This window comes from Grammomys surdaster, unplaced genomic scaffold (assembly GCF_004785775.1).
Source record: "Grammomys surdaster isolate TR1022 unplaced genomic scaffold, NIH_TR_1.0 126013, whole genome shotgun sequence".
NCBI lineage: Eukaryota > Metazoa > Chordata > Mammalia > Rodentia > Muridae > Grammomys > Grammomys surdaster.
This window is the reverse complement of record NW_021620828.1, coordinates 2,643,310-2,670,874: the sequence shown is the minus strand read 5'-3', so window position 1 is coordinate 2,670,874 and position 27,565 is coordinate 2,643,310. Positions and strand designations below refer to the sequence as shown.

At 44.2% G+C, this 27,565-nt stretch overlaps 2 protein-coding genes across 3 annotated transcripts in view; one reads left to right on the top strand and one right to left on the bottom strand.

The window, feature by feature from the left end:
• Nucleotides 1-3,577, top strand: part of Dyrk4 (dual specificity tyrosine phosphorylation regulated kinase 4) — a 37,737-nt gene extending 34,160 nt beyond the window's left edge. The window contains exons 14-15 of the mRNA XM_028754543.1: nucleotides 2,255-2,433; nucleotides 3,230-3,577. Coding sequence (XP_028610376.1) covers nucleotides 2,255-2,433; nucleotides 3,230-3,459 — 409 coding nt within the window. The 3' untranslated portion in view covers nucleotides 3,460-3,577. The remainder of the gene's footprint in view (nucleotides 1-2,254; nucleotides 2,434-3,229) is intronic.
• Nucleotides 3,578-5,489: 1,912 nt separating this feature from the next.
• Akap3 (A-kinase anchoring protein 3) lies at nucleotides 5,490-27,143 on the bottom strand. Of its 2 annotated transcripts, XM_028754534.1 has the most exons (6): nucleotides 26,991-27,143; nucleotides 24,108-24,208; nucleotides 23,247-23,357; nucleotides 19,456-19,551; nucleotides 13,215-15,542; nucleotides 5,490-5,837 (listed from the first exon to the last, which is right to left on the bottom strand). In XM_028754534.1, exons 4-6 carry the CDS (start codon nucleotides 19,549-19,551, stop codon nucleotides 5,682-5,684), a joined length of 2,580 nt encoding a protein of 859 aa, XP_028610367.1. In that variant the 5' UTR covers nucleotides 23,247-23,357; nucleotides 24,108-24,208; nucleotides 26,991-27,143; the 3' UTR covers nucleotides 5,490-5,681. The 2 variants fall into 2 exon arrangements, with proteins under 2 accessions (XP_028610367.1, XP_028610368.1); XM_028754535.1 differs by lacking the exons at nucleotides 23,247-23,357; nucleotides 24,108-24,208 and having other exon boundaries at nucleotides 26,991-27,081.
• Between the last annotated feature and the right edge of the window lie 422 nt (nucleotides 27,144-27,565).

The following is a 27,565-nucleotide window of genomic DNA, read 5'->3' as shown; positions in this document are numbered from 1 at the left end:
CAGGGACTTTGCGAGCCTGTGTCTGTTGAGTCTAAGCAGACTGGCCATGTGCTTTTTAAGGAGCCACCATTTTTCTCTGAGCCTGTTCCATTGCTCTAAAGCGAGGTGTTACTAAGGTGCCTTCAACCTCACTGGTCCTACAACGGTTTAGTGTTTTCAGAAGAGTGTGCCTTTATAATCTCTCACTCTCCTGGGGGGACAGAATGATGTCAGCAAAGCACTCTGGAAATTCACACATTCTAGAACTCAAGCAGCAGCCCAGAGAGTGATCAGTTAATAGAAGAATCAGCTTGCCTGACTTCAGGTGATGTCTTACTATTTTTCTATCCAAAGTCACCCCAGACTCTGGCTGAGACTACAGAATGAATGTCTCTTAAAAAAATGACAGAAACCAAAACTGAGATTGGGTTTGGGGTAGGGGTTACCCAGAACCCCATTCATTCAGAACACAGTTCAGGAGCAAAATAGGTTTACATTCATTCGTTGACACATTGCAAAGGTTCAACTGCTTTCAACTCATACAATGCAGTTATGTTGACAGGGCCTGTTACCCAACCTGAAATCTCTAAGCAGCAAAGCTTTGAAATGACAGGCTAGTGGTGGATTCTGAGCCAGAGCCTACAGGGTGCAGCACATCAAGCCCTGCATCTGGTCTTAAAGGGTAAATGCAGAAGTTGATGTGATAACTCTGTGTGTGTGTGTGTGTGTGTGTGTGTGTGTAGCTGATGACTTTGATGAATCTAGATATGTATACTACTTTCCTGTAGTTGGAAGCTCTTCCTAGCATGACGGACAAGAGATGGGAGTGCCCACCATGGAAGGTGGCCAGACGACAGAACCATAGTGTAGAGCCAGTAAACAGCAGTGATTCCAAAGAGCATGCCTTTCTCTCTTGTTCTTCTGGAGAAAGAGACTTTAGAGATAGTTTTCAGATAGTTGAAAGGAGAAGGACCTAAAAGAAGGTTAGTTTTATCCCATATAATGCTAATGGGTAGAATTTAGGCCTGGGTGAAAGTTACCGGGAAATGAGGCACTCTTGGCTCAATGAAATTGACCATGACAAACCTTTGAAGATCAGAGGTTTCCAGCTGAGAGAGATGGCAAATGTCTTTAAACCCAGCTCTTTGGGAGACTGAAGCAGGACAATTTCAACTTTGAGTTCAGCCCGGGCAAAGTAAAATTGAAACATCCTAGGGTGTAGCTCACTGGTAGAGTGCTTTCTGAGAGTCCCTGAGACCCTAGGTTTGACATCCAGCATGGGGAAAGACAAACAAAAAATTGAAACCTGTGCTAGTGCCTAGTTCCTGAACTTACTTTTGGATATAGAATGATTTGTGTTGGAAGTTCTATAAGTTGCATTTTGTTACTATACTAGAAATTTTCTTGACTTACAACCCTTAGATTTTTTAGTTTTAGTTTTGTTTTGTTGGATGCAGGATTTCATGGAGCACAGGCTAGCCTCAAATTCATTACATACTTGAGGCCTTAAACCCCTGATTCGCTTGCCTCTAGCATGCAAGAGCTGGGATTAGGCATCGCCTTCACGCCATGCTCTCCTATGAATTGGATTTTCTATCATTTTCTTGCCCTTACCTTTGGAGGCCCAGATCGCATGGTTTGAGAACTAAAAACATGCATCTTGATTTTTTTTTAAAGAATAATTTATTTATGTATGTGAGTACACCGTCGCTATCTTCAGGCACACCACAAGAGAGCATCAGATCCCATCACAGATGGTTGTGAGCCACCATGTGGTTGCTGGGAATTGAACTCAGGACCTCTGAAAGGGCAGCCAGTGCTCTTAACCACTGAGCCATCTCTCCAGCCCAGCATCTTACTGTTTCTACTTTCTAAACTTTCCAAATCCTAAATTTCATTAGCTAAGACTCTTTAAAGTACCATGTCTTTGTTTGTTGTGGTCTGGAGACTGATGCCCAGGGTCCCACACATGCTAGGCAGGTACTCTACCACAGAGTCACATCCCCAGCCCTGAACAAGATTTCTTGTAAGAGGATTTCTAGGGATCCTAGAGAATTTGGTATTGATATAGTACCTGGTTCGTTATGCAGCTTTTCTTAGAAAAATATCCACAGTTGTTTGTAGCCATTTTACAGTTATGTCTTCATCTCTGTTTTTTGCTGTCTTTGAGAGACATCCAAAATGAAAAACATCTTGGTTTGGTTTAGAAAGTGTTTTACTATGAAAAGGGAAAGTCAGCAATAACCAACCCATGTTGTGTTGTCTTGGTGTCCAGGTGGGAGCCTTCTCTGCGCATGACCCCTGACCAGGCCCTCAAGCATGCCTGGATTCATGAGCCAAGGAAATTCAAACCACGGCCCAGGCCACAGACAGTAAGGAAGCCTGGTGTCAGTATTTCCTCTGAGATAAGCAAGGAGAAAACTGAAGAGCAACATACCAACAAAGGCAAAAAAGGTACAGTCTTTGGAACCAGCACGGGTGGATGAGCCCCAGTGTGTGCCCAGGACATGGGGTAACTTAGCTCTGGGGACACCACCTTGAGATCACCATTGCTTGTTTTTAAGTTTTCTCTTTCAGGAGACTTAAAAATGTAGTTTTAGCTATGTTTCTCTTTTGGCCTCTTGCCATTAGGATTTTCCATTTCGAGACATCCAATTCCCTGTCTCCTTCCTCTTTTGCATTATGCTTACCCCGTTTTACCTTTTATGTTCTTTTAAAAAGGATTTTATTATTTGTGCATGGGTGTGCCCACAGAGCCCAGAAGAGGGTGTCAGATCCTCCGGAGCTGGAGTTAAAGAGTGGCTGTAACCTTGTGTGTGGGTTTGGGAGTGGAGCTCTGGTCCTCTGGCAAAGTGACCTCTTACACTCTGAGCCATCTCTCCGGCCTCCTTTACATTATTGTAATGACACAGAATGGCATGAGGCAAATTTTTCTTTGCACTGTGGTCTAGTAAGTACAGTTCAACAGCCTCAAGTTGAGTGGGATTAAATCCTGCTTCTACAGTCCCGGATGTGGCTTTTAGGCAATTTACCTCTCTATATATCAGCATAAACACCCATGACACTGGGAACAGTGCTTATTCTGTGGGGTTTAGGAAAGTGATTATAAGGTGCTCAAAAAAAAAAAAAATGCTGGTCGCCTAATGTTCAGTTTCCCCCAAGCAGTGTAGAGCCTAGTGGCAGAGTTAGAACACACAGTGGCTAGCGTTTGAAGGATTGCTTTTTGTCACTTCCTTCCTTCCTTTGGCAGATGAGACCACCAAAGAAACTACAGACAAATTGAAAGACGAAGCTGAGAAACACCTTGAGAATTCGGGCAAACAGCAGAGCTCTATCCAGCACACAGCAGACACCGTCCAGCTACCTCATCTAGCAGAAGCTTCTGGAAAGCCAGAGACTGTTGCTGGGTCAGAGATGTCCACAGAACAACAGAGCACCTCCTCCCCCAAGAGCACAAACATTTTACCAGCCATCATGTGACCCCTGTGGAGGGCGTGTCCTGTTCCCCTCCGCCATCGATTTGTATGAGAGAAGGCACTTTGATTGTACAATACTTCACATTGCTTTTTTAATGCATAAAGGTTTGTAAGAAAAATCAGACTCTACTCACCCGGTGAGTTGGCATGATTCCTCCAGAGGAGGTTGGTGGGGCTGGGGGAGGAGGAGTGGCCTTTACCTGAACTCACCTCTCTAGGGTATGTGTATATGTGTGTAGAGGTGTGTGTGCTGAATGCTACAGACTCACTGATGAAGCTCTAAATAAAACCAGATCTTTTCTTGTTCGCGACTGTCGACCTGTGCCAATCAGGATTGTTTTGCTTTGTTAGTGTACAATTTTACCCCTGTGTGTATCAGCTTATACACATATAATAGGGATACTGCTTCTTCTGTGGGGTTTAGGAAAGTATATGTATGTGTGTGTGTGAAGGTACATGTAAAGGCTAGAAGATAACCACAGGTTAGATAACGGGAAGATAACGTCTGGTTTCCTGGGACCATCTCTCACTGGCCTGAAAGTTGCCAAGTAGGTTGGACTGGATGGCAACTGAGCAGGGCTCTGTCTCTGCCTCCCTAGTGCTGGGATTGCAAGTGTGCCCCATCATGCCAGGCCTTTTTATGGTTTATTTCTATCAGTGTGCATATATGTGTCTCTCTGCATGTGTGTCCATGCGCACACTTGTGTTCAAACCTGCCATGTATAAGCAGGTACCTAAGGCGTCCAGCAGAGACAGGGCATCATATCCCCTGGAGCTGGAGTCACAGGGGTTGTGAACTGCCTGCTGTGGGTGCTGGGAACTGAACTGGTCCTCTTGAACTATAGCAAATACTCTTCACTGCTGAGCTATCTCTGGAGCTCTCCATTGGTCTCCGTTGGTCTGGTCTTCTCCATTGGTCCTGGATAACTCAGGTCCTCATGCTATGTGGCAAACCTCTCACCAGCTGAGCTGCGCTCTTGGCCTGGGATTCTTGTTTGAAAATGGTGGTTGATGTCATTCCAGTTGATTGGTTTGTACGGTGGAGCTCAGACTCCCTGTTCCTCTGTTAGGACTGCCTCACTTCCCTCCACTCCCCTCCCCTTCCCCTTTGTACTGATGACAGACTCAGCCTGGAAGTTGAGGGATTCCTCACATCCAGTCCTGGTGCTGGGATGCTGCTCAGTTGCTAGAGGTCTTGAGTGTGGTCCCTAGCAACTGCGTGAAAGGCTGGGTGCAACAGTGTTTCAATTGGCCAGGACTCAGACAGCGCTGGGTGAGGTAGGCTATTTTAGAGCCCACCTCGCAACAAGAAACATTAGCTGCATCCCTTAAAATGAATCAATAAACAAATGTAAAAAAAAATAAAAATAAGAACCTGGGCTAGCAAGATGGCTGGGTGGGTAGAAACGGTTGCTGCTGCCAACCTGATGAATGGGTTGGTTTTCTTCCTTGCGGAGGAGAAGAGAACTCAGATCTCCATACCTGGGCTGTGGCAGACGTGTCTTGCCCACCAATCAATACATAAATAAATGTAGTTTAGATTAAACTCGATGTGATCCTCCTGCCTCCACTACCCAAGTGTGAACATTGCTGGCCTGTATCCCCAAACAGCACTGAGAACCCAGCTGTAGAACCATTTTTTTTTTCTTTTTTTGCCACTGGGATGAAACTAGGCTTCATCTCACTGGCTCCATCTGCCACACCAAGTGCCCCGATACCTTGAACTGTGGGTACAGTTGGAGGTGGCAGTGGTTCTGCAGCTTCTGTAGACTGGACACTAGTGGTCACACCCACAACACATGTGAATGATTCTGATTGGCTGTTCTTGTGACTCTAAAGGATGGAAATGAAATAAGCCCAGTTGTGGCTTATTTTAAGGGAACAGTTTAATGAGCTCACTGCTAGGGACAGCATGGAACCCAGTGGGTGAGTAGGCCACTCTTCTTGGTCCCTGTCCCTGCCCTCCTCTGTCTGACAGCTTCCTCAGGGAGGCTGCAGCCTTACCTTTCCAACAAATGCGAGCCACACTCACGCTGCCCTTTAACTGTAATCTTTAATTTATGTCCTTGCTCGCATGGACAAGAAAATCTGCAAAATCCAGTGAGTAGCATTAGATGGCGTGTCTAGTGTGCATGGTACGGAGGGAACTTTAGGGCTCTGTGCGGCAGGGAGGGGGCTGAGGGGGCGGGGACTCGGCCCACTGCGGGAACACCGGGTGGGCCCCAATCACAGGTTTGCCATCAGCCAGTCCAGCAGCTGCAGCCGCGTGACGTTTCCCACTGCCTCATCCAGCTGTCGCTCCTTCTCATACCTCAGCACCGACTGCAGAACCTCCCCGACGCTGCGGCCTTTCTCCACAGCAGTGGCTGAGAGCTGAAGCAGCTGTGGAGAGCAGAGAGAAGGTGATGGAGGAGCAGAGCAGCCCCCAAACAGACCAGGAGACGCCTGCATACCTGGAACCCAGGAGCCACCTGACCTGGGGAAACTGAAGTAGGAGGGACTCGGGGGCGAGGACAAACCTTCAGGGATTCATGTGGCTAAGGCTGGCCTCAAACTGTTGATCTTGTCTCTACCTCCCAAGAGCCAGGCTTATAGGCATGAGCTACCTCTCACTCCAACCAAACAAATGGATTTTAATTTTTATGGCACATGGACGGGAGCTAGCGCCTTGTGCATGCTTAACACTTAGCCCTAGCCCAAGGAGACTTCAGCTACGGAAGTTGCTCTCATCTGCAATACAAATATGTTAATATTGCCCTCTTCGTGATATAGAATGTGACCTCTCACTGAGTCAAACCCACCTAGTTTTCCCTTGAAGACGGTGCTTTGAAGTGAGCGCTTGTCAACACTGCTCTTGTTCCCCAACAGTTCTAAGATTCTGTGCTCACCCTAATAGAAAACACTCTCCGTTTGTGCTGCCTTACGTTGGTTGGAAACTAAAGATCTAGAACCGCTTTAAAATCAAAGCTTCGGGTCACCGAGGTATGAAGACCCTCCACTGTGGACAGCACTGTCCCCGAGGCTGGAGTCTCAGACAGCACAGGAAGAAGAAAGCAAGCTAGCTGAACAGAAGCATTCCCCACCCTCTGCTTCCGCACCATGGAGGCCATGTGACTGACCACAGGACGCTGCTGCCATGAATCCCTTACCATGGAGGATTGACTGCACTCCAGAACTGAGGGCCAAAAATAGCCCTCCCTCCCTAAGTTCCCTTGTCAGGTGCTGTGTCACACATGGCAAGAGGACAAATCGGTAGCACACCTCTGTTGCCCTAAGACCAACCTGGGTCTTATGGGATTGTTCCCCCTACATCTCAGAACCCCAGAGTGTTCGAGCGGGAGGTACAACAGGAATCAGTCCCACCTCAGGAGATGGTGCCTGCCAGACTGATGCTCCTGGAAAGCCATGGAGCAAACTCACATCCAGGTCTCAGAATCACAAGTTTAGTCCTCTTCCCAAGCACACAATGAGGAGAATGGGTGGAAGCAGCCATCCAGCCATGTGCACAGAGCACTGTCATTCCCCTGATATCCTAAGGGCACCAAACCTTCTCCATGCATAAGCTTGTATTTGTACATCCTGCCTTCACTATAGAAAAGCACAGAAAGTATAGGTCATGGCCCCAACCCATCAACTTTTTCAGAAAGAAAAATCCCCACAACAGTATTTGAAGTACGTTTTCTTGAAATGAGCAAGACAAAGTTTTGTTGGATGTGATGATGCTTGCTTGGAATTCCAGGACTCAGGAGGTAGAGGCAGGAGTGTTTAAGTTTGAGGCGGCAAGTTCTATGAAGGGAGGGCCAGCTTAGTCAGGTTAGTCCAGTTTTCAGAAAATAAAGAACAAAATAAGCCAGCCTGGTGCAAAGGCTTGCCATCTCAGTTCTCAGGAAGGCCGAAGCGGGACTTTTGCAAGTTCAAACCCTGGCTACACAGGGAGGGCAAAGCCAGTCTGAGTGATTCGGGGAGCTTCAGACTCAAGTGAAGAATTGCTGGGGTGGAACAGGTACATGACCCCGTGTTCGATCCCCAGTTCAAGCACAGGGCAATGTTATGCAAAGAACTAAGAGGTATAAAGGAAACCAAGTGGAAATTTTCAGGCTAAAAATGACATTAAACATATAAAGTAAGAGGGCATCAGATGGAGGAAACCGCAGAAGGAAGACAACAGAATAAAAAAGTATTGAAGACCAAAGACATGTGATAAGCAGAGATCAGGGCCTGTGAGCATGACTCAAAGGTTTAAGCTTCCCATCCTCAGGATCCTAACACACACACTCTCTCTCTCAATCTCTCTCTCTCTCTCTCTCTCTCTCTCTCTCTCTCTCTCTCACACACACACACACACACACACACACACACACACACGGCACATGGGGGAAAAAGAAGAAAGACCACGGCTGACAGAAGAGAGGCCAAAACAGAATTCTTCATCCAGCAGAAATACATCTCAGGAATGTAGATCAAAAACAAAACAAAACAAAACAAAACAAAACAAAACAAAACAAAACAAAACAAAAAGTTTTCATACAGTGTGTGCCTAGTGTGTGCCACGCTCTGGGTTTGATCTCTAGTACAAATGGAAGAGAACTCCTTACGAGCACACTCGTTCTAGGATAATCCCTAGAGGACCATGTTAGCCCAAGGCAATTGGAGGCCAAGTAAGAAGTGCTGGCTGTCAGTGCAAATGAATGATTGTCCTTTAACTCCTAAAGATAGGAGTTAACACAGACGCCCAGGCCACAAAATAACACATATTAAAGAAAACAAACCAATCAAGACAGCCCCTAAAATATCACAACAGAGAAATTCAAATGGAACACTGGAAAATGTTCAAATAAACCAAAAGGAGGCAGAAAAGAAAAGACATGAAGGACAATCACAATTAGAACAAGTGGCTCTAGCATCATGACCCACTGACCTCTTAGTGAAGTGGCCGGAAAATTCACAGGGGTAGGATACCCACGGGCCTTTCGAGGGTAAGTCAGAAATGCCCACATATCCTTGTGTGAAGGGATAGATTTAGTTCCCTCCTGACAGGTATGCAAAAGCCACCCATAGGTGGAGTAGTAACTCAGTGGTAGAGTACCTGCCTAGTGTTTATGGAGCCATGGGTTTAATTCCCAGCACTGAGAATTCAAAAACCACACAAATGCAAAGAGCCAACATCAACACACAAGGCACACAGAGACACAAGGGCATTCGAGCCCCATTAACTGACACAAGACAAGGAGGAAAGTCCATGTGACCTTAGAATGAGCCAGCTCTGTCTGTACTGTTTCCTTCACAGGTTCACAGTTCTTTGCTGGGAAGTTATCCTGTGCTTTACAGGGTGCTGATTATGTGCTTGGCCTTCTGCCCCCCTGGCAACTGTCTTCCCTATTGTGACAGTTTTGGCATGTGTTCTCTAAGGACAAAACTGCATACAGTCAAGAACCATGGGAAAGGGCTGGGGTAGAACGCCTTGCCTAGCATATGAGGCTCAATTCGAGCATAACAAAGACACAGAAAAGCAACATTAGTTGGGCAGAAATTATTCATATTATTAGATAAGGGATAAAAAGCACACAGCTTTAGTACCCTGAGGTAGAGGCAGGAGGATCAGAAATCCAGAGTCATCCTTCGCTATATATGTAATGAGGCTATAACATGAAGGCAAGGAACACACAGGAAAAAAAAAAAGATAAATCAGAAATTCATCATAAATAATGTTTTCTCTTTAAAAGATGCTTCACACAGAGCAAACGTTTGAGAGTTGTGTCTGGTGAAAGACTTGTTTCTAGAATGTAGAACCCTTGGGTGGAGGATGTTTTCCTCAGCTGGTAGAGCATTTGTCTACCATGCACAAAGCCCTGCCTTCAGTTCATACACCACATAAGCTGGGCCTGGTGCCACACAACTGTAAACCAAGCACTGGAACCTAACACATACTCGGCAGGAGGATGAGAAGTTCAAGGCTATCCTTAGCAATAGAGAGAATGGGTAGCCTGGGCTATATGAGAGTCTGTTTTAAAAAACAGGCAAACAAACCTCAACTCCGAACAAGGAAGAAAATACTGTCACCAGAATGTGGGCCAGAGACCTGCACAGACATGCAGGCAGTGAATGGCACCAAGAATCAACACAGATGGATGAAGTACATAGAGTTATGGTCAGCATCTTTAGTCATTTGAATTTATGTTTATCAAATCAATCCACAACCATCTATCACTGTGACATCTATAGTAAATGAAAGACTTGTTGAGGAGAATGGAGGGAGTGGAAACCCACCTAAACTGCTACTTTAGGAAGCCGTCTCACCACCACCACCAGCACCTTAATTCAAGGTCTCACAATATAGCCCAGGGCAGTCTCTAGCTCACTATGTAGCTCATCTTCCCTCAGTAGGAGTGGGTAATGTAGATATAACCAGGGAAGACCGGCGCTGTGGACTGAATGTGAATGAGTCTGTAGTACATCATGATGGATGCTTGGTCATCGGATGGTAGTGTTGCTATGGAAGACTGTAGACCCTTTAGATGATGAGCATTGCTAACATGAGTCACAAGGGAAGGCACTTCAGTTACATGGCCTGCCTCCACTTCCTGTCTCCATGCCTTCTCTGCAGCGAGGGGCTCTACCCCTTGGAGACAGTAAGGTACAGTGAGTCACTCCTTCCATCCATGGCTTGTTGTCAGGCATTTAGTCACAGCTGTGAGAAAACGCATTCAACCAACAACCTAAAACACTGGTACAGACAGATAAGGAGTCCTCAGTCTTAGAGGATGTTTTAAAATTCACAAGACTACAATAAACAGAGTCAGCCACTGGCCTAAGAATAGACAGATGGACAATTCAATGGCACAGAACAGAAAGTTCAGAAAGAATCAGGCAGAAGCTAGGGGGAGGGCAGGAAATGACAACAAGACCCCACCTCTCTTCCTTCCACCTTATGTGCAAATGTACATAAAAAGGCCAGTCTTAAAAACTTTAAAACATCTCAAAGTACTAAAGGAAAACCCAAAACAAAACCCCAAAAAAACATTCAAAGGAAAAACTATCTTAGATTAAATTGTATATGGTGAAATCAAAAGAAAACCCTAGAGACTACTCAGGAGGCTGCTGCAGGAGGATCGCCAGTTAGAGATCATCCTGGGCTACACAGAGAGTCTAAGGCCAGCCTGAGCTACACAGTAAGACCATGGCAAAGAACAAATTAAAAAACAAAACAGAACAAAATTATAAAAACTCTATGTTTCAGAATATGTACCTTTACAATGTATGCATCTTTATAAGTTATATGTGTGCATGGGTATTCTGTCTTATGTATGTGTGCATGTATGTTCTATCGTATGTATGATGCTATGTGTATATTACATACATGCGTGCATATATGTATGTGTTCCTCTCGTGTGTACATATGAATTGTATCACATGTACTGTACATGCAAATTATGTGAAATGTGTTGCATGTATATTCTGTTGCTTATAAATGCATGTAACCATCTGTACTAAAAAAGACATGGATATACATTAGCTCTACATGTACACACATATGTATTTCTGGAAGAACACCCCAGGAATAGAGGAGTCTGGCTTTTCTGTTGGGAGGCCAATAGAGAAGTGATCTGATGAGTAGATGCTGTTTTCAGTGTTCAATCTTTTTAAATTTTGGGGTTTGATCTTGTACCCACATGACATATTAAAAACAAATTCTATAGTGTTGAAGGCAGTCGGGTTCCTGGGCATTCCAGTCTTAGGTTCAGTGGACTGCATCAGCATGATGATATTTGCATACATCAGTGTCTTTCCCAAAGAAAAACAGTTGGTTTCAGATAGTTTCTTTGCTGTATGTTTTACCAACCATTCAAACTGCTGCTGACCGTCCTTCCTACTGGGCTGTCAATGAAATAACAGGAGGATATATTTTTTCTCCAGAATTAACAAAGATGTGTAAAGGGTTTACATGCTGTTGTCCTATTCAGGCAAATACATTACAGAACTTTAGTTCAAAGTCTGTCAGCAGAATGTATTGTGTATGTTACGTATGGTGGCTGGGAGAGATGGCTACAGAGTAGAAGCTTTTCATACGCTGCACATGGAGTATATTTGCCAGAATATACTCTCCCTTCCACCTGCTGACCACTGTGGACCAAAATAATTGTAGTGTATGGGCTGGAAACACTGAAAGAGAGAGTTTGCCAGAGTCCCAGTGTCGGAGCTAGAAGATGACAGATGAATGACTTACTCTACATCTCCTGGCTGTCAGACAAAGATGATGACCCCATTACCAAGGCACTCTGCAGACATAGCAGCTGGGTATGTTACTAAGGATGAAGATTGTGTCCTAGTAGGTCAGAAAGGAGGCTGCCAGTGAGGATGTTCTATGATGCCTTTTGAGTAACAACTGCAGTCTTGTTAAGACTGATGTCCTGACTGAAGTTAAGCTGCATCTGGTTCTTTCTTAGCATGGATGCAATCTTATCTGCATGCTACGTGATTCTGTGTCTTCCCAGTCTCAGGGCTTATTAATCCAATTTACTAAAGGAGAAAGCCCTTTCCCCTCCATGTCTTGTGGGCCTCACATTCTGTCCTATGCCATTGATCCTCCACTCCAGAGACTAGTACTTGTCTCTCTCGGGACGGTCATGGGAAGTTTGCCTTCGGTTCTCTTGGACTCTGCAACACTGTGGATCAATTAAGATAAACTGATCCTGAGAACTAAAGAAAATATTGTCTGGCCTCAGTAGAAGATGGATGATAGGAAAATGTGGTCAAAGGCTGAAAGTTTAAGTTAAATACATACTGCAGAGGGGTCTGCTCTGGAGGCAAGCAGGGAAGTAGTGTGAAGTGCCTCAGGTGCAGGCCTTCGTGGCACTTCATCAGGTACGGGTTATGGCAAAGAGAAGCCCAAAAGAAAACCCATAACCATAGATAATCCCCGCCTACATTCAAACTCTACTTTCTCAATGAGAAACAGCAGAACACACGGACCAGAGGATGTACCTCCTCCGACTCCACAGAGTTCTACTCCATGCCTACATTTTCCCCAAGTCACCAGAAAGAAGGAAGCCAGCCCCACAGAGCACAGGAAGAGTGAGGCCTTCTACTGACATCCTATCTCAAACCTCTCTCATATATATACTGCTCCCTCAAGACAAGTGCCTGACCCTATGGGGATAATCCACATTTATATCCTGTTTTCAATCACAGACCTTCAACATGCAAGAAACTTGGGAAGGACCCACACAGATTTAGCAGTAAGTTTCTTAACTTTAGTCCTGAGTTTTGACTCTCTGTTGTGCTGCTGGGGAAAAACAGAGGCTCTGGGAGAAAGCTAAAAAAACGGCAGATTTTTTTTAGCTAAAGTCCTGATGTTCAACAGCCCAGTATGCAGGCTATTCCAGATCAAGAGTTCAGTGACTACAACAGGCTATCAGAGAGCAACAGGTACAGAATCATGAGACAAAGCAAGCAAGCAAACAAAAAGGCAGCCTCAGGTGCAGACTTTTGTCTGATTCCTATACCGAGAATTTTCATTTGTGCTCCTGACACAATAAATACATGCAGAAATGCAGAAGGTGCCATTTCTCCTTCCTGCTCTTAGTGTTTTTCTGGTTGTTCATGATCTAATCTTAGTTTACTCTTATCCCTGTTGAGAGGCATAATCTTTAAATTCTTTCTGTCTGGTTCTCCCCTTCCATAGCTGTGTTCCCATTCAAAAAAACACTCTGACCATAAGACCCAAGTTAACCTATGGGAAAGCTTTCGGGTGTTTCTTACCTTCTCCTGGATTCCTTCATCGTCACCAGCAAAGTACAAAATAGGGACATTGAGCTCTGAGGCAGCCACCCACTGAAGGACAGCTTGCAGCTGCTTGTTCTGAACGGTGTCAGCCAGATTGTGGTTGCTGACAACCACCTTGGGGATTTCACAGCCCTCGGGTGGCTGTCCTGACAAACCTCTCAGTTCATTATGGATGGCAAGGTAGGCGTTCTGCAGGAGGGCTTCAGCTGTCCCCGTGCCCTTGACTGGTAAGCACTCGTATAAGTTATCTGGGAAGGCAGAATTTGGCCGGCTGGCATCCCCACACTTTTCGTCTCCCAGCTCCGACAAGGGAGAGTCACAGGACTTGGCAATAATGAGGCATAGCTTCATCACTGAATCCATCAGGTGCTCCACCATCTGCCCATTCATACAACCGTCTAGCTGGTTGGCGACCATCTTGGTTAGCCCAGATAAGGCACCACCAGTGGGCTCCTCATCCTCACAGAATTTCGGGGCAGGTGGGGTAATAGGCCTTTCACATGGAGTCATAGGCCTTTCACACAGGTTGATCTCTTCTTCCTTAATGTTCTGCTCATGTGCCTTGGATTCACAGTTACGGCTACCCTTGAATATGGTCTCGCTGAGTAAGTTCCGGATAAAATTGAAGATGACGCTCATCAGATCTTTCTTTTCTGTTTGTTCTTGGTCACATATTTTATGGGGAGGAGCCTTAAGTTTGCACTCATCATGAACTACAGGAGGTGCCTTGTTGGGAAAATTGGTGCTGGCAGCAGCCTCCAGGAAGCTCTGAGCATCCATCCTTCCTCCCTGTGCCAGGTGGTACTGAATCAGCAGCAGGGCGGATACGATCAGGTCCTTGGCCCAGGAGTCTGATTCACACATGAAGTTTTCAAAATTCTCTGGTGGCTGAGGTTGGTGAGGAGGGTTTGCCTCACTAGGATCCGGGGACTCAAAGGAGACATCCTGCGGAGAGGTAGCGGGTTTTGCAGCACGCTCCAAGCCAGGAGATTTTTGCTGACTCTTGTGCCACATGTTCAGTCCCTCCTTAATAATATGCTCACCCAGAGTTTCAGCACACGACTTCTCTTTCTCGGGTTTGCATGTGGAAAACAAATTTTCTTTCAGTTTTGATTCTGATTTCATCGCAAAGTTCAAGTTTGGGATCTTCGGGTCCCCAGGGCGTGATTTCATGGAGATAAGGGAGTAACTCTCGGATTTGTCCCTGGCTTTCCGGATGTTCTCAGGGTATTTCTTGGCAAACATCACATTGTATAGCTTGCCCAACATGGCGTCCATGATATCTGTGGCCTTTTGGCTTCCATGAGAAAAAAAGCTTCGTTTCACGGCTGAGACAAAGTCTGTGTCAGTCATGAGGCTCCCTGTGACACTGTGGAGGTTCTTCATGAAGGAGTCGATGAGGTCCGAGACCACCTCTTTTGCATGCTTCATCAACACCTTCTTCAGCACAATAGTGGCGATAGTTGTGTCTTTCACCTGGATCCTCAGCGTCTTCATGATGGAGACCATCATGTCAGACACCACACTGTTGGCATAGGTCATGATCCCTTGACTGATAGAGTTTGAAAAGTCATCAGGCCTGTCCGGGCTGCTCCTGAACAGTTTTCGATCTCCAGGTAAGGACCTCCCACCCTCCTTGGCATCTCCCGCATTCCGAGATTCAAACACTTCCTTATAGAAGAAAGACTTCTTAGAACCAGACTTGTCTTCTGGACACTTGCCTTCCTTCGTGCTCTCCTTGATCTTCAGAGTGCTTGTGTATCTTAGACCAGGGCCCTGTGATGACCCCAAGGCCCTGTCTCCAGAGCCAGGAGCTTTGTCACCGGCAATGTTCTTGGAACATGCAGTGACTGTCTCGTTCACGAGCTCAGAGGCTACTGTACTCAAGCTTTTATGGGGTATGGGCTCATCCCCCATATACAATGACTGATGGACACATTTGTTTTCAGTGCCATGGATCTTCTCATTAATCTCCTTTCTGGCCATGGCGATCACTAGGTTTGTGAGGCGGTTGGCATAGAAGGAAACTTCATCTATGGAACCCCCATTACCAACATGGGCAATGAGGCCCTGGGAAGTGTTCTCCTTGTGAGACATCTCAAAATGCAATCTCCCTGGACTGCCCTTGTTGGTGGTATTGTAATAATCAACACAGAAACCTTTTCGTTGATCCACTGGGTAAGCCACTTCCTCCCCAAATGAAGACTCTCCAGGTTTGAACCTTGAGTCTTGGAACCCCGCTGTACTTTTCTCCAGGTCTTTGCGGAGCCAGCTGAGCACTCGGACAGGATCTGTTGATCCATCCTGAAAAGTAGACATGGTTTCACCCAGTTGTAACACAGCAAAGACATGGGACATCCAGAACAACCACAAAGGCCAACTGGCTCCAGCATCTTAACAGAAGGAATCCACATTTATTGAACATTTACTATAGACCATACACATGATTTTAAGGCCACCATTCTAGTGTTACTTCTCTTGCTTTCTTCATTTTACAATCAAAGAACTAAAAGATCAAGTTAAGTTAGTTGTTTGAAATTATAAGATTACTTAGGGACGAAGCTAGAATCTCAACCAGGCCATCTACTCTAAAGCCCATGTTCTCAAATGCTATATTATGTCGCTTCTATGGTTCCTGATGGCAACATCCTGAAGATCACAGGGTGTTTATACCTGCCATGAGCTAGTACTGGTGCTCATCGCTGTTTTCTGAGATCTATCTGGTGGGTTTTCTATGTGTGTGTGTGTTGGTTTTGTTTTTTTTTTTTTCCCCTGTTTTCCAAGGTATGGTTTCTCTGTGTAGGCCTAGCTGTCCACAAACTCACAGTGATCTGCCTGTCTCTACCTCCTGATAGCTGGGGTTAAGGGCCCTGTCACACTCACCCAGTAGCTGTTGTTTTTAAATTTATATCTATTATTATAAGTATAGTTTCAGAAAAAAATGGAGAAATTGTACCTAATTATTTGATACAGCAAACTCTTGACATGCTATGTGGCTTCCCATGGCTAACCAACATCAATGAATTGATTTATAATTGGGGGATTAATAACTTTGGGTGATTAGTTTTGTGCAGATACAAACTCTATGATGGACACGAGGTATGATAAGCACATACATATTTATATAACTACTTCCTGTAATCTATATGTGGCAAAACTTTAAACCTAAATACAGTATCATGCACGTGTATATGCTTTCTTTGGTATCAAATATAAAGAATTCTGTCAATTTAGGAATGACCACAAATATGACCCATTTAGAAAAGGATAGTGTTTTATTATAAAATGTTTTATTATAATATGTCATCAAACTACTAGTTTCTTATGAAAGTAAAAGTTACCAGCTATTGGCAGGAGAGAACTCAGTGGTTAAGAGCACTTGTTGTTCTTCCAAAGGTCCTGGGTTTGATTCCCAGCACTAAGGACTCATGATGATCACAACTGTCTATATCTCTGATTCCAGGGGACCCAATACGCTCTTCTTGCCTCTGTAGGCATCAGGCACATGCCAAGTGCGCAGAAAAAAAATAGCCATATACAAAAAATAAAAATAAAATACTTAAAATGTTACTGGCTACTATTTGTTACATAGCAGTAATTAAAAAAATATTTCTTTGTTCATATATGTATGCATGTGTGTATACACACATGCATACGGGTGCCTGCAGAGGCCAGAAAAGGTGTTAGATCTAATTGTGCTCAGGTCTGCTACAGACAGTGTCTCAGACTTGACTCTTCATGTTAGGGTGCAGCTGCTTCCTCATAAGGACTGCTAGTTCAGCTGATACAATGAGGCCATCAGGCCAACATGCATGTGACAAGCCTCACGGCACAATCACCAGGATTCTTATCCAAGTGGAATGGAAGAGACTTGTTGAAAACAATCCTGTCCGTCACTATAAAACTATAGATTGTCTATAATCTATGTCTAAATGCAAAGTGTCCTCTTCAGCCGCCCACACTATCTGACTCTGATTCTTGGAATGCTGTGTTACAACTCTGTAGGCTTGTGGTTGGGGATTTAGCTCAGTGGTAGAGCTCTTGCCTTGCAGGCACAAGGCCCCAGGTTCAGTCTTCAGCTCTGGGGGGGGGGGAAGACCAATAAACCACAACTCTGTAGGCTACAGGTATTGATGGAAACACAAAACCATCTCTGAGTGCCTCAGAGACCGAGTCCTCCCATTTCTCTTTCGTCAGAGTCTGCTGTTCCTACAGCTCACCCCTCACACAATAGCATCCTGAGCTGTGTGGAAAGAGACTGTCAAATCATTCTTTCTCCTTTCAACACCAAAAATGTTTCATGCTCATGGAGAAGAACACCAGAAGATGAACAGGTTTATTTTTTCTGCTCAGAGATCTGATGCTTCCGCAGCTTACTTTAGGTAACTGTATATTCAGTCCTGCTTATTATCTCTTCCATATCTAGCTCATTAAACATATTTAATCCAATTTTTTCCATCTCTACCTCCTGAAAGCTGGAGTCACAAGATACATCACCATGCCTGGCTTGGAATGACCCTGCATGGAATGCTTGACATGAAACACATATAACAATTATTGTTCAGAAAATCCATTTGCCAAATGACCAAAACTAATTTTTTAATTAATGTCCAGTGGTTACTTACATAACTTCAAGTGGCAGACTGATACCAAATTATACTTACATGTTAAACTATATTTAAGGTTTACACTGTTTCTCAGGAGTGGTTCCCCACAGCAGAAGTCAGTTTTGTTTTTGGATCTCCTAGGGTACTTCTTGCTTAGTGAAAGGTGATGGGGTTTTGTTTGGTTGGTTTCCATTTTGCGTCTCTACACAAAAGGGCAGGGGTGGATAAAACATCCAACGGAGGCTGTTTGGGGGTCTTCAACTATTTTGATATAAGTGTTTGTATGTCTTGTGAAGATTTCTCAGGGGTTTGGCTCCTATTGGTAGGAAAATAGAGTTGGTATAAACTCAGGTAGGCACTTAACATTACATGCTGGTCATCCGAGTAAGGAGAGAGTAATGAATGCCCTGGATTATGGGACCTCTGGTTTTGAGTTTCAGTGTGCCTATGTGCTTGTGTGTGAGCACGTGCAAGTGTGATGTATATGCACCTGTACGTGTGCAGAGAGAGGACAACCTGTGGGAGTCACTTCTCCTCTTTCACTCTTTCAGCATGTGGGTCTGGGATATGGACACGGGTCACCAGGCCTGGTGGCAAACATCTGTACCCTTTGAGCCATCTCACTGGCCCAAGACCTTCAAAAAGAGAGAATTCTGCCCAATGTATGTGAATGTTTCTGGCGTTATATCCTACTTTCCGTGAAGGTCAGTTATGGTCATTAGCAGCAAACTCATCTTGCTTTGTGACTTTGTCTCTGAGTCCTTCAAGCATTTCTCTCTCTGGGAAGTGGCCCTCATCAGTAGAGGACACTACGTGGCTGCAAGGGGTGAAAGGAGCTGTGCCCATATGTGTCCAAACAGCCTTGAATGAGGGCTTTTGTGAGTGCGGCTTAATATCGCCTTTCTACACTTGTAGAATCCTGAAGCCTTTCCCTTGTATCTTTCAATAGTGTACTACCTTCCCTCAGGAAACAATTTTAAAATGTTTAACCTTAGGTGTGGCTTTTATTTTCTTATTGGACCCTGACAGATACACCTCAGTCTCACCAGTAAGCACTTAATAAATGTGAAGCATTTAATAGATGCTTACTGGATGCTCAAGGTGCAGTGGTATTGTCACTTCTGATTTCTCAGCATCTTAAGCCATTGTAAATTTCAGGAAATCTTTCTGATATGCCTTGGAGACATTTATGTATATGTCCTACAATGACTGATTGATTGGAAGTGAGGTTTATTCAACAACATTTGTGTGGAGGTCAGAGGGCAAGTTTCCTTGGTTGGTTCTGTCCTCCACCACGTGGGTTCCAGGGATTGAACTCAAATCATCAGGCTTGGTGGTCTCTCACAACTGGCTGTAGCCCCAGTTTCCAGGGAATTACACACCCTCTTCTGGTCTCTGGGGTACCTGAACTCACATGCACAAGCCACACCCAGGAACACATAATTAAAGACTAAAATATGAACCATCATAAACTGAAGAATTTGTTAGGGTAAATTGGAAAGGTTTTGTTCTACATGAGCTCATTTTAGCCATCTTCAAAATGAAGGAGAGAATAATTTGATGACAGTCCAAATGTCCCCAACTAGTGCTGCTGAGGAAGGTGACCTTACCATTTTCCAGTCTTGGTGTTGGTTGTCTCCAGGTGAATAGACACCAACTTTGCAAACGCCGCTTTGACTTTGCAACCAGTCAACCCTATCCGCCATCTGGGAGTATTAAAAAATGAGAAAAGTCATCAAAAAGATTACATGAATAGAAGAAAAAAATAATGAGAAAGAAAGAGATGCAGGTAGCAGGAGCCATGCTTTCCAGAGACCTGTCCAAAGTGCTACTTAAACCCCACTCAACTGTGGATCTCCAGCCTCAGCCCTCACAGCAAGATTTCTCACAAGTTTTTATCTCTACAGATGACTGTGGTGCTTTGAATATGCTTGGCCCAGGGAGTGGCCTATTAGGTGGTATGACCTTGTTGGAGTAGGTATGGCTTTGTTGAAGTAGGTGTGGCCCTGCTGGAGTAGGTGTGGCCTTGCTGGAGGAAGTGTGTCACTGTAGCAATGAAACCCTCCTCCTAACCACACGGGAGCTAGTCTGCCCCTGGCTTCCTTTGGATGAAGATGTAGAACTCTTAGCACCTTTTCATGCCTGCCTGGACACCGCCTTCTTGCCATGATGATAATGGACTGAACCTCTGAATCTATAAGCCAGCCCCAATTAAATGTTGTTCTTTATAAGAGTTGCCTTGGTCATGGTGTCTCTTTACAGCAATGGAAACTCTGATTAAGACAATGACATTCATGTCCAATATGTGCTGTTCATGCTCAATTATTTGTTAAATACACAAACCTAGTTTGCTGTGTTCTACTTTGGTCCCTACTAACCGTCCCCACATCTCTGATTTTCAGTAGATACTCAAAACTAAATGTGACCAAGTGGTTAATTTACTTTTTCCTCACGAGTTCCTTGTACATGAACTAATTTTTAAAAGGGGAAACCTTTGTTTTTCATACGTTTCTAGAGCACTAACTTACACTAGTAGAGTTTCCTTAAGATCAGTCTGTCTCCAATAAGCCCATGCTGGGGGATTTTAGTCTCCCCGTTCAGGATCAGGATGTAGGGATGACTTGGCTAATGTGTTCTTTCATGGCCCTCGTAACACTTTGCTCTGTTCCCTTTCTGTAGTGGCACCACCAGTCATCTGGTCCCCGGATGTCATCCTCTGCAGAAGGCACCTGCCCTGACCGCGTCTAGCTACTCCTTCGGCCTCCAGTCGCCAGCCTTACACTTGCACTTTCATTGTCCCTGACTCAGAATCCTTAATCCAAATCCTCTTTGGGCCTTTGTCTTCAGTCTCATCCACTCTTCAAAACCTTGCACTCTACACTGTAGTCTTTGGAAAGCATGGCCAAGCAGCACAGTGCTGGTCACCTGGAGTAGCAGGGAGGCTCTCTTTGCCCTCACTTTCTTTTCCCATGCCCAGGTCCCTTCCAAGGCTCCCCACTCAAAGTCCCTGGGCTCATTCCAAACTCTACTCCCATTTATACCTCTCAGTGCGTAAGAAAGATGAAGTAAGAGGTACAATATTCCCTTCCAACCCCCACACAATGTACTGACATTCTCACAAAACAGATACATATCTTTACATTTGGATTCCAGCAGAATACTGGTTTAAAATTCCCTTACAGTAAAGTCCAACATCTCACTTGAAGCTGAAAAACTGTGAATTAAAAGGCATGGAGTTTCTTGGAGTGGCCATCTGATTAACTGGAAATACTTGTGTTACAGGACTTTGGCAAAGGTGGGAGCATGCACCTTCCCTCAAAATTAAAACCAACATAAATCAAAGGAACATCAAACGCATGCTTAATAAAAGTTGAAAAGAAAAGACTGTTGAGATGGTTCGTTTGGGTACAGTGTCTGCTGCCAAGTCTGATGACCTGAATTCGGCCCCAGGAACTCACGTGCTCTACGGAAACCTGAGTCCCACAAATTGTCTTCTGATTGTCACACAAATACCATGGCATGTGTGCATCTGCCTCACCACCACCACACACACAATAAGTAAAAATGTAACAAATAATATTTGCTTACGTATATATATGGGCATACTATTATTGTTCTGAAGATCATGGATAGTTGTTAAAAGGAAAATCAAAATGCAAAATCATCCAAGAGCTGTTTTCTGTTCTCACAAAGATTTATTCTTATTTTCCCTCTACTGTCTCTGGTTACTGAACTATGACAATCATTTCGTTCTTTCTTTCTTTCCTTCCTTCCTTCTTTCTTTCTTTTTTTTCTTTTTTTCTTTTTTTGGTTTTTCAAGACAGGGTTTCTCTGTGTAACCCTGGCTGTCTTGGAACTCACTCTGTAGACCAGGCTGGCCTCGAACTCAGAGATCCACCTGCCTCTGCCTCCCAAGTGCTGGGATTAAAGGCATGCGCCACCACCGCCCGGCATGACAATCATTTCTGTACTCCTCTTAATGACAGAGATTACCTGAGTGAGCAGTAGATTTCCTACAATGAAAAACTTGTACGATTACTTAAGAGTGGAGAGAAACTGAATCTGGGGCCAAGGGTGTAGCTTAGCAGAAGAGTGCGTGCCTAGCCTGTGGAAGGCCCTGGGTTTGATTCTTAGTACAGAAGAGAGAGATGGTGGGGTGGAGTTGGGGAGGGGATGTGGATATTGAATATAGCTTGGCCTGTTGCAAGTACTGTACATATGTGATTCCGGTGCTAAGAGAGATCACATGTTCAAGGCGAACCTGAGCAACGTGGCAAGATCCTGTCTCAAAAACAAAATGTTGACTAGCATTCTAAAAAATATTTTTTTCATGTGCTTTTTGCATTGAGAAAATTTAAGCATTAAATTTCTTAAGAGGGCCAGCGAGGTGTCTCAGCATCTGTCACTAAGCCTGACAACTTGAGTTAGATTTCCAGATCCCATGTGGCGAAGAGAGGGTTAGGGTTAGGTTAAGATTGACCCCTACAAGCTGCCTTCTGAGCTCCACATGCATGCACATTGTGCCATGTGGTACACCTCCCGCCAAAGAAACGTAATAAAGACATCTTATTAAAATGTTCTCATAAGAGGTCTGGGTGATTCTAATGTACTGAGAATTCCTGGGCAGAGTGTGATGGCCCATGTTGACTGTTTGCATGATAACCAGGAAGAGGGAACTTCAACTGAGGACTTATTTCCACCAGATTGGCCTGTGGGCAATGTGGTGGCACATTTTCTAGATCAGTAACTGATACTGGATGGCCCAGCTCACTGTGTGTGGGTGCCAGGCCTACTCTTCCAGGTGTCTTGAATGAACTCCAACTTGTAAGATGAAATAAACCTTTCCCTCCCCAGGCTGGTTTTAGTCAGTGTTTTATCGTAGTACTGGAAAGCAGACTAGGACAGATAATTTAAAAGGTTTTCTAACATTTACTTTTGTATTTTGCTGTTTTGTTTGCAGAGAAGTTCATACTAATGACGTCAAACCCTGTATTATTCTCAACAGATCACAGTATGTAGATTTTACCTTTTTTTTTTTTTTTTGGTGATGGTGCTAGTGATGGAGTCTGGGGCCTCTTACATGTGAGGCATGTACTATATTCATGAATCACACCTCTATATAAAATATTATGCTTTTGTCATGGGGATGAAGAAAAGAATTAACATTAAGGCTATTTAGACACTAAAGGCAAGATTTAGTAGCAGCTTGACCTAGAATGTTCCCAAAATAGATCTATGAATGTCAGTCTTTCCATCTCTATATTTCACCCAACTGAGTTGCTTCTGACAGAAAACAACTAAATCAACAGAATCTGTTGCCTTATTCAGGCTACCAACACACTACGATTAAGACAGATACAAATTAAGCACAAGAGAGTAAGGGAATGATGTGCTTACTTACCCTTATTGAGGATGGGTTTTGAGATACAAGGAAGACTCCAAATGAGCCTTATTGGTGTCTTCACTATCCCTAAGTCTACTCACCCCTCCTGCCATGTAATATATAAGGACTCTGCAAAGAAAGACAGAGAAAAATGACTAAGTTTACATCTGGACTCCACTCTTATTACTGAATGATGATTTTGATTTCTTATTTTTGGTATTGATACAAGAGAGGATCACAAAGTGACGTGGAGACTTCTGGAGAGTTCCCAGATAACAAATCATTCTACTTTTGGCCAATGATTTCTCAAGTGACAATTGTTATTCCCTGCTCTTAAATGAGTGGCTTACTGAAGGATGAAAACGACTGGCTAATCTCAAACACACTTCATAGGAAGCTGGGAGGTAAGCAGGTGGACTGGGGAGAGCCTTGGACTGTTGGATCAGAGATCATTTTGTAAGCCTTTGGGGGAGGTTCTTGAGAGAAATATGTGTCCTCATAAAGAGAGTTATAAGCCATGAATCCAGTTCAACTAACTCCCTTAGCCTAGCTCTCCCGAGACATCAATAGAGGACATTAGTGCATTTTAATCTCTTATTGGAATAACTACCCAACATTAACTAACTGCATATGTGCCTCCAGAATGTTCCTCTAATCCCCACCCTTGCTTGAGCTCACGCCACAGTTATCCTATCCATGACAAATTTCTTAAGTTCCTAGTTGAATGTCCTTGCTCCTCCTCCAAAGTCTCCAACATACTTCCTTCCACCTTCTCATCCTACCTAACATGTCAGCTGTGGACATGTGTTCTATTACATAGCTTCATGAAGACAAAGCAATTTTCTAACTCATCTTGGTATCTGTCACAATAGCTAGTACCTTTAAAGCTGGTGCTTAGTAATTTTCTGTTGAAAGAGTGAATATAAAAGTCCTGCCCATTTGTAATTCCAGGCAGCTCATCTTTCTTAAAATTGGAGAACCTGGAACAAAAAAAGAAATGGCTTGCTCAAATAAGTTATGACAGTAAGGTATCATATTTTAATCTTTTTAATATCCAATGTTTTTTGACAAATTTACCAGAGCAAATTACTTTATCATTAGATCTTCCTATTCCAGTCATGCTAGGAAACGGACATCCCAAAATGTTTAGTATTCTTTTCACAGAAATTGTTCTCACTAGTTTAGTTTATCTGGCAAACTCTTAGCTGACATATAGTCTAATGCCTTTAGTGTATTGTGTGTGTGTGTGTGTGTGTGTGTGTGTGTCTGCAAACACAAAGCTTGTTTTAGTCTGTGAAAACTCCCCAAGTTGTCTGGATGATAGCATATATACACAAGCATATACAAACTTCCTTGCTTTTTTGTCATTGAGAGAGGGACTCATTAGAGTTCATGTTGACCTTAACTCACAATATAACTGAGGATGGTTTTGAATTTCTGATCCTGCTGCTTCCTACCCAAGCACTGCTATAACAGACATGATCCACGAAGCTTTTCAGATTTTGAAATTAATGTACACATTTCCCACAATAAAGGATGATCCAAAAAATCAACGGAGTCAAGTTATAAGTGTATTTATAAGTTGAAGATTGGAACTGGGTGTGATGGCCCATGCATTTGACCCAAGCACTTAGGAGGCTCAAGCATAAAGACTGTCCTGATTTCAAGGTCAGCCAGAGATATGTAGCTAGCCCAGCCTACTCTGGATGATACAGTGTGACGTTGTCACAAACAAGGAAAATCAAAAAGTTATAACTTCCTGGAGTCATACTCTATGTTATCTATTAAATTGACAGAGAAAGAGTCAAATTGTAAATGTAACCATTTACCTTTCAATTAATTCACACGCTCATCTTACAAACTGAAGCCCAGAAGAAGAAGAATAGAACTTAATGGGCTTCTTTAGGTAGTGCAGCTCTTTAGCCTATGAGATTTGGCACTTTCTGTGGTCACAAAGGACTGACTTAAAATGTTCCTCAAAAATTCTAATGTGAGGCTGGGGAGATAGCTTAGTGAGCAATAACCCTTGCTGAATAAGCACCAAGGCCTGAAGTTGAATCTCCAGCATCCAACTCCAAAGCTAAATGTGGCTGCTCACTTGTGCCTGTAACACCAACCCCTTGGGCAGAGATAGGATCCTAGGGCTTGCTGGCTTGCTAGCTACCAGCCTAGGTGTAGGTTCACTGACAGACCCCGTCTCTACTGAATAAGGCAGCAAGTGTAAGCAACACATATTCCTCTGGCATCTGAGCATGTTGGCTTGGGTGCATATGCCTACATATACTGCAAGCTCGAGTGTACATGCGTGTGAACACACACACACGCACCCCAATGTGAGGAGGGATGGGGAGGTGGCTCAATCCCTAAAGTGCTTGCTATTCAACCTGTAACGACCTTGATTCACTTCCTTGTGTATTTGAGGTGGGGGACTGTGGGAGAAGAAATCATGCCAATGGATTCCATCAAAACCGCAGAAATTACCAACAAATTCAGGTGGCAGCACGAGAGAGAATCCTGTTTCACCCTGGCTCATCCCCATCCCCGGGACTCACCAAACAAGCTGGGTGTGCTGGTTCACATTGTATCTCCACAGCTGGTCAGTTGAGACTCTGACTCAAGTGGAGAGCAACTGATGAAAATACCTGTTATCAACCTTTGACCCCTCCGTGCATGTTCCCTCTCACGCACACGTATGTACATACAGATACGCATCATACAAATGCCTATGAGACAGCTGGATGTCACGGGTCATGCTTATAATCTCATCACTTGGGAGGCTGTGGCAGAATGACGGCTGCAAGTTTGAGACCAGCTTGAACTACACGGTGAGTTCTAAAGATGCCTGGGATACAGTTATGAGGGAAAACAAGACTCCAAGATGCCAGTGTAAAAAGATGGGAAGAGGATGTCAAAGTGATTATTACCTCAAAGTGGAGAGGAGTGCAAGCCATGAACGTTGGCGGGCAGCTGAATGAGGCAGGTATATTTAGTCCTGCTCTACTCTAGGCCACAAGACTACCTAAAGACACCTGACCCCCCACCCCATTTCCTAATTTCTCAAGATTCCTAAACCCATGAAAAAGCTAAATTGTAGGCAGTATAAACCAGGCTCTGAGGGGGTTCCTTCATGGTTTGAAGCTCATTCAATCAAATTTTAGTATTCATTTTAATATGGATGAATTATTAGTTGTCTCTATCCCCTCCTCCCCTTCTCTCTGTGTTTGGAGCGCTACAGAAACCCAACAGATCTTGTTGACTCTTGACAGTTCAACTCCACACAGCTACAGATAGCTTGCTGGATCCTAGTGCTCTGCTGTCTAGCCACAGCTTCGGTTTAAAGAACTCCGAGGTTTCAGGCGGGTAAGAATCAGACTCATCTACCAGCATGACTTTACTCAGAGTTCTGGAGAGAAAAGAGCATGTGGAATTAGCCAGACAATACAGCAGGAAAATCCAACAGGCAGGCAGTATTCTACTCTCAACATCACACTTGGAAGGAGGGAATCCATCAGGCCCACAAAAGCCTGGCCTGGGATAGCAGGTCAGACCTGTAAGTAACTCTGAACTTGATGTGGAAGTTTGGTGGATGGAATGCTGCTGAGGGAACCCATATATTTCCACAGGATTCAAAGCAGAAACTAAAACTGGCAGGGCAGAGGCAGGAAGCCGAGATTGAAATTAAAAAGCTGTCCATTACGTCTCCTTTCTAACCACAGGGGACCGGAAAATGGGCCATTTTCCCAGCCCAGTGGGCTTTCCTACCTCCGAAGCTCTGGAATAGTGAACCACAGAAGACTCCAGAATATACGTTTAAAGTCAATGAAGATGCTGGGATGTTCTTACTCAGCTGAAGATCTTGTTTCTTCCCCCAGCCTTCCATGCACCTCCTCCTTGTTGGGACTAGGGAGTGACATCAGAATTGCAGCTAGTGACATCACTGTCTCTATAGCAACCATGTGAGGCTGTCTAAGATTGAGTACTCAAAAAAGGATAAGAGGAGGGGTAGAAATAAATATACTTTATGGCTCTGACATTCGGTTAGAAGGACTGGCCTTGTTTTTCCCTATTTCTTCTGAGTGTTTGAGTGAGGTGGGAACGTATGGGTGGGGAAGCCTTTGCCAATGGATTTCATTTAAAACAGCAGAGCATCATCAACACATCCACACGTCTGACCTGGCTTTCTCCTACTGATTCACTTCCTTGAGTATTTGAGGTGGGGGACTATGGGAGAGGAAATCACGCCAGTGGATTCCATTAAAACCACAGACTATTACCAATAAAATTCAGGTGGTAGCACAGGGGAGGATCCTGTTTCCCATGGCTCATCTGAAAACTGA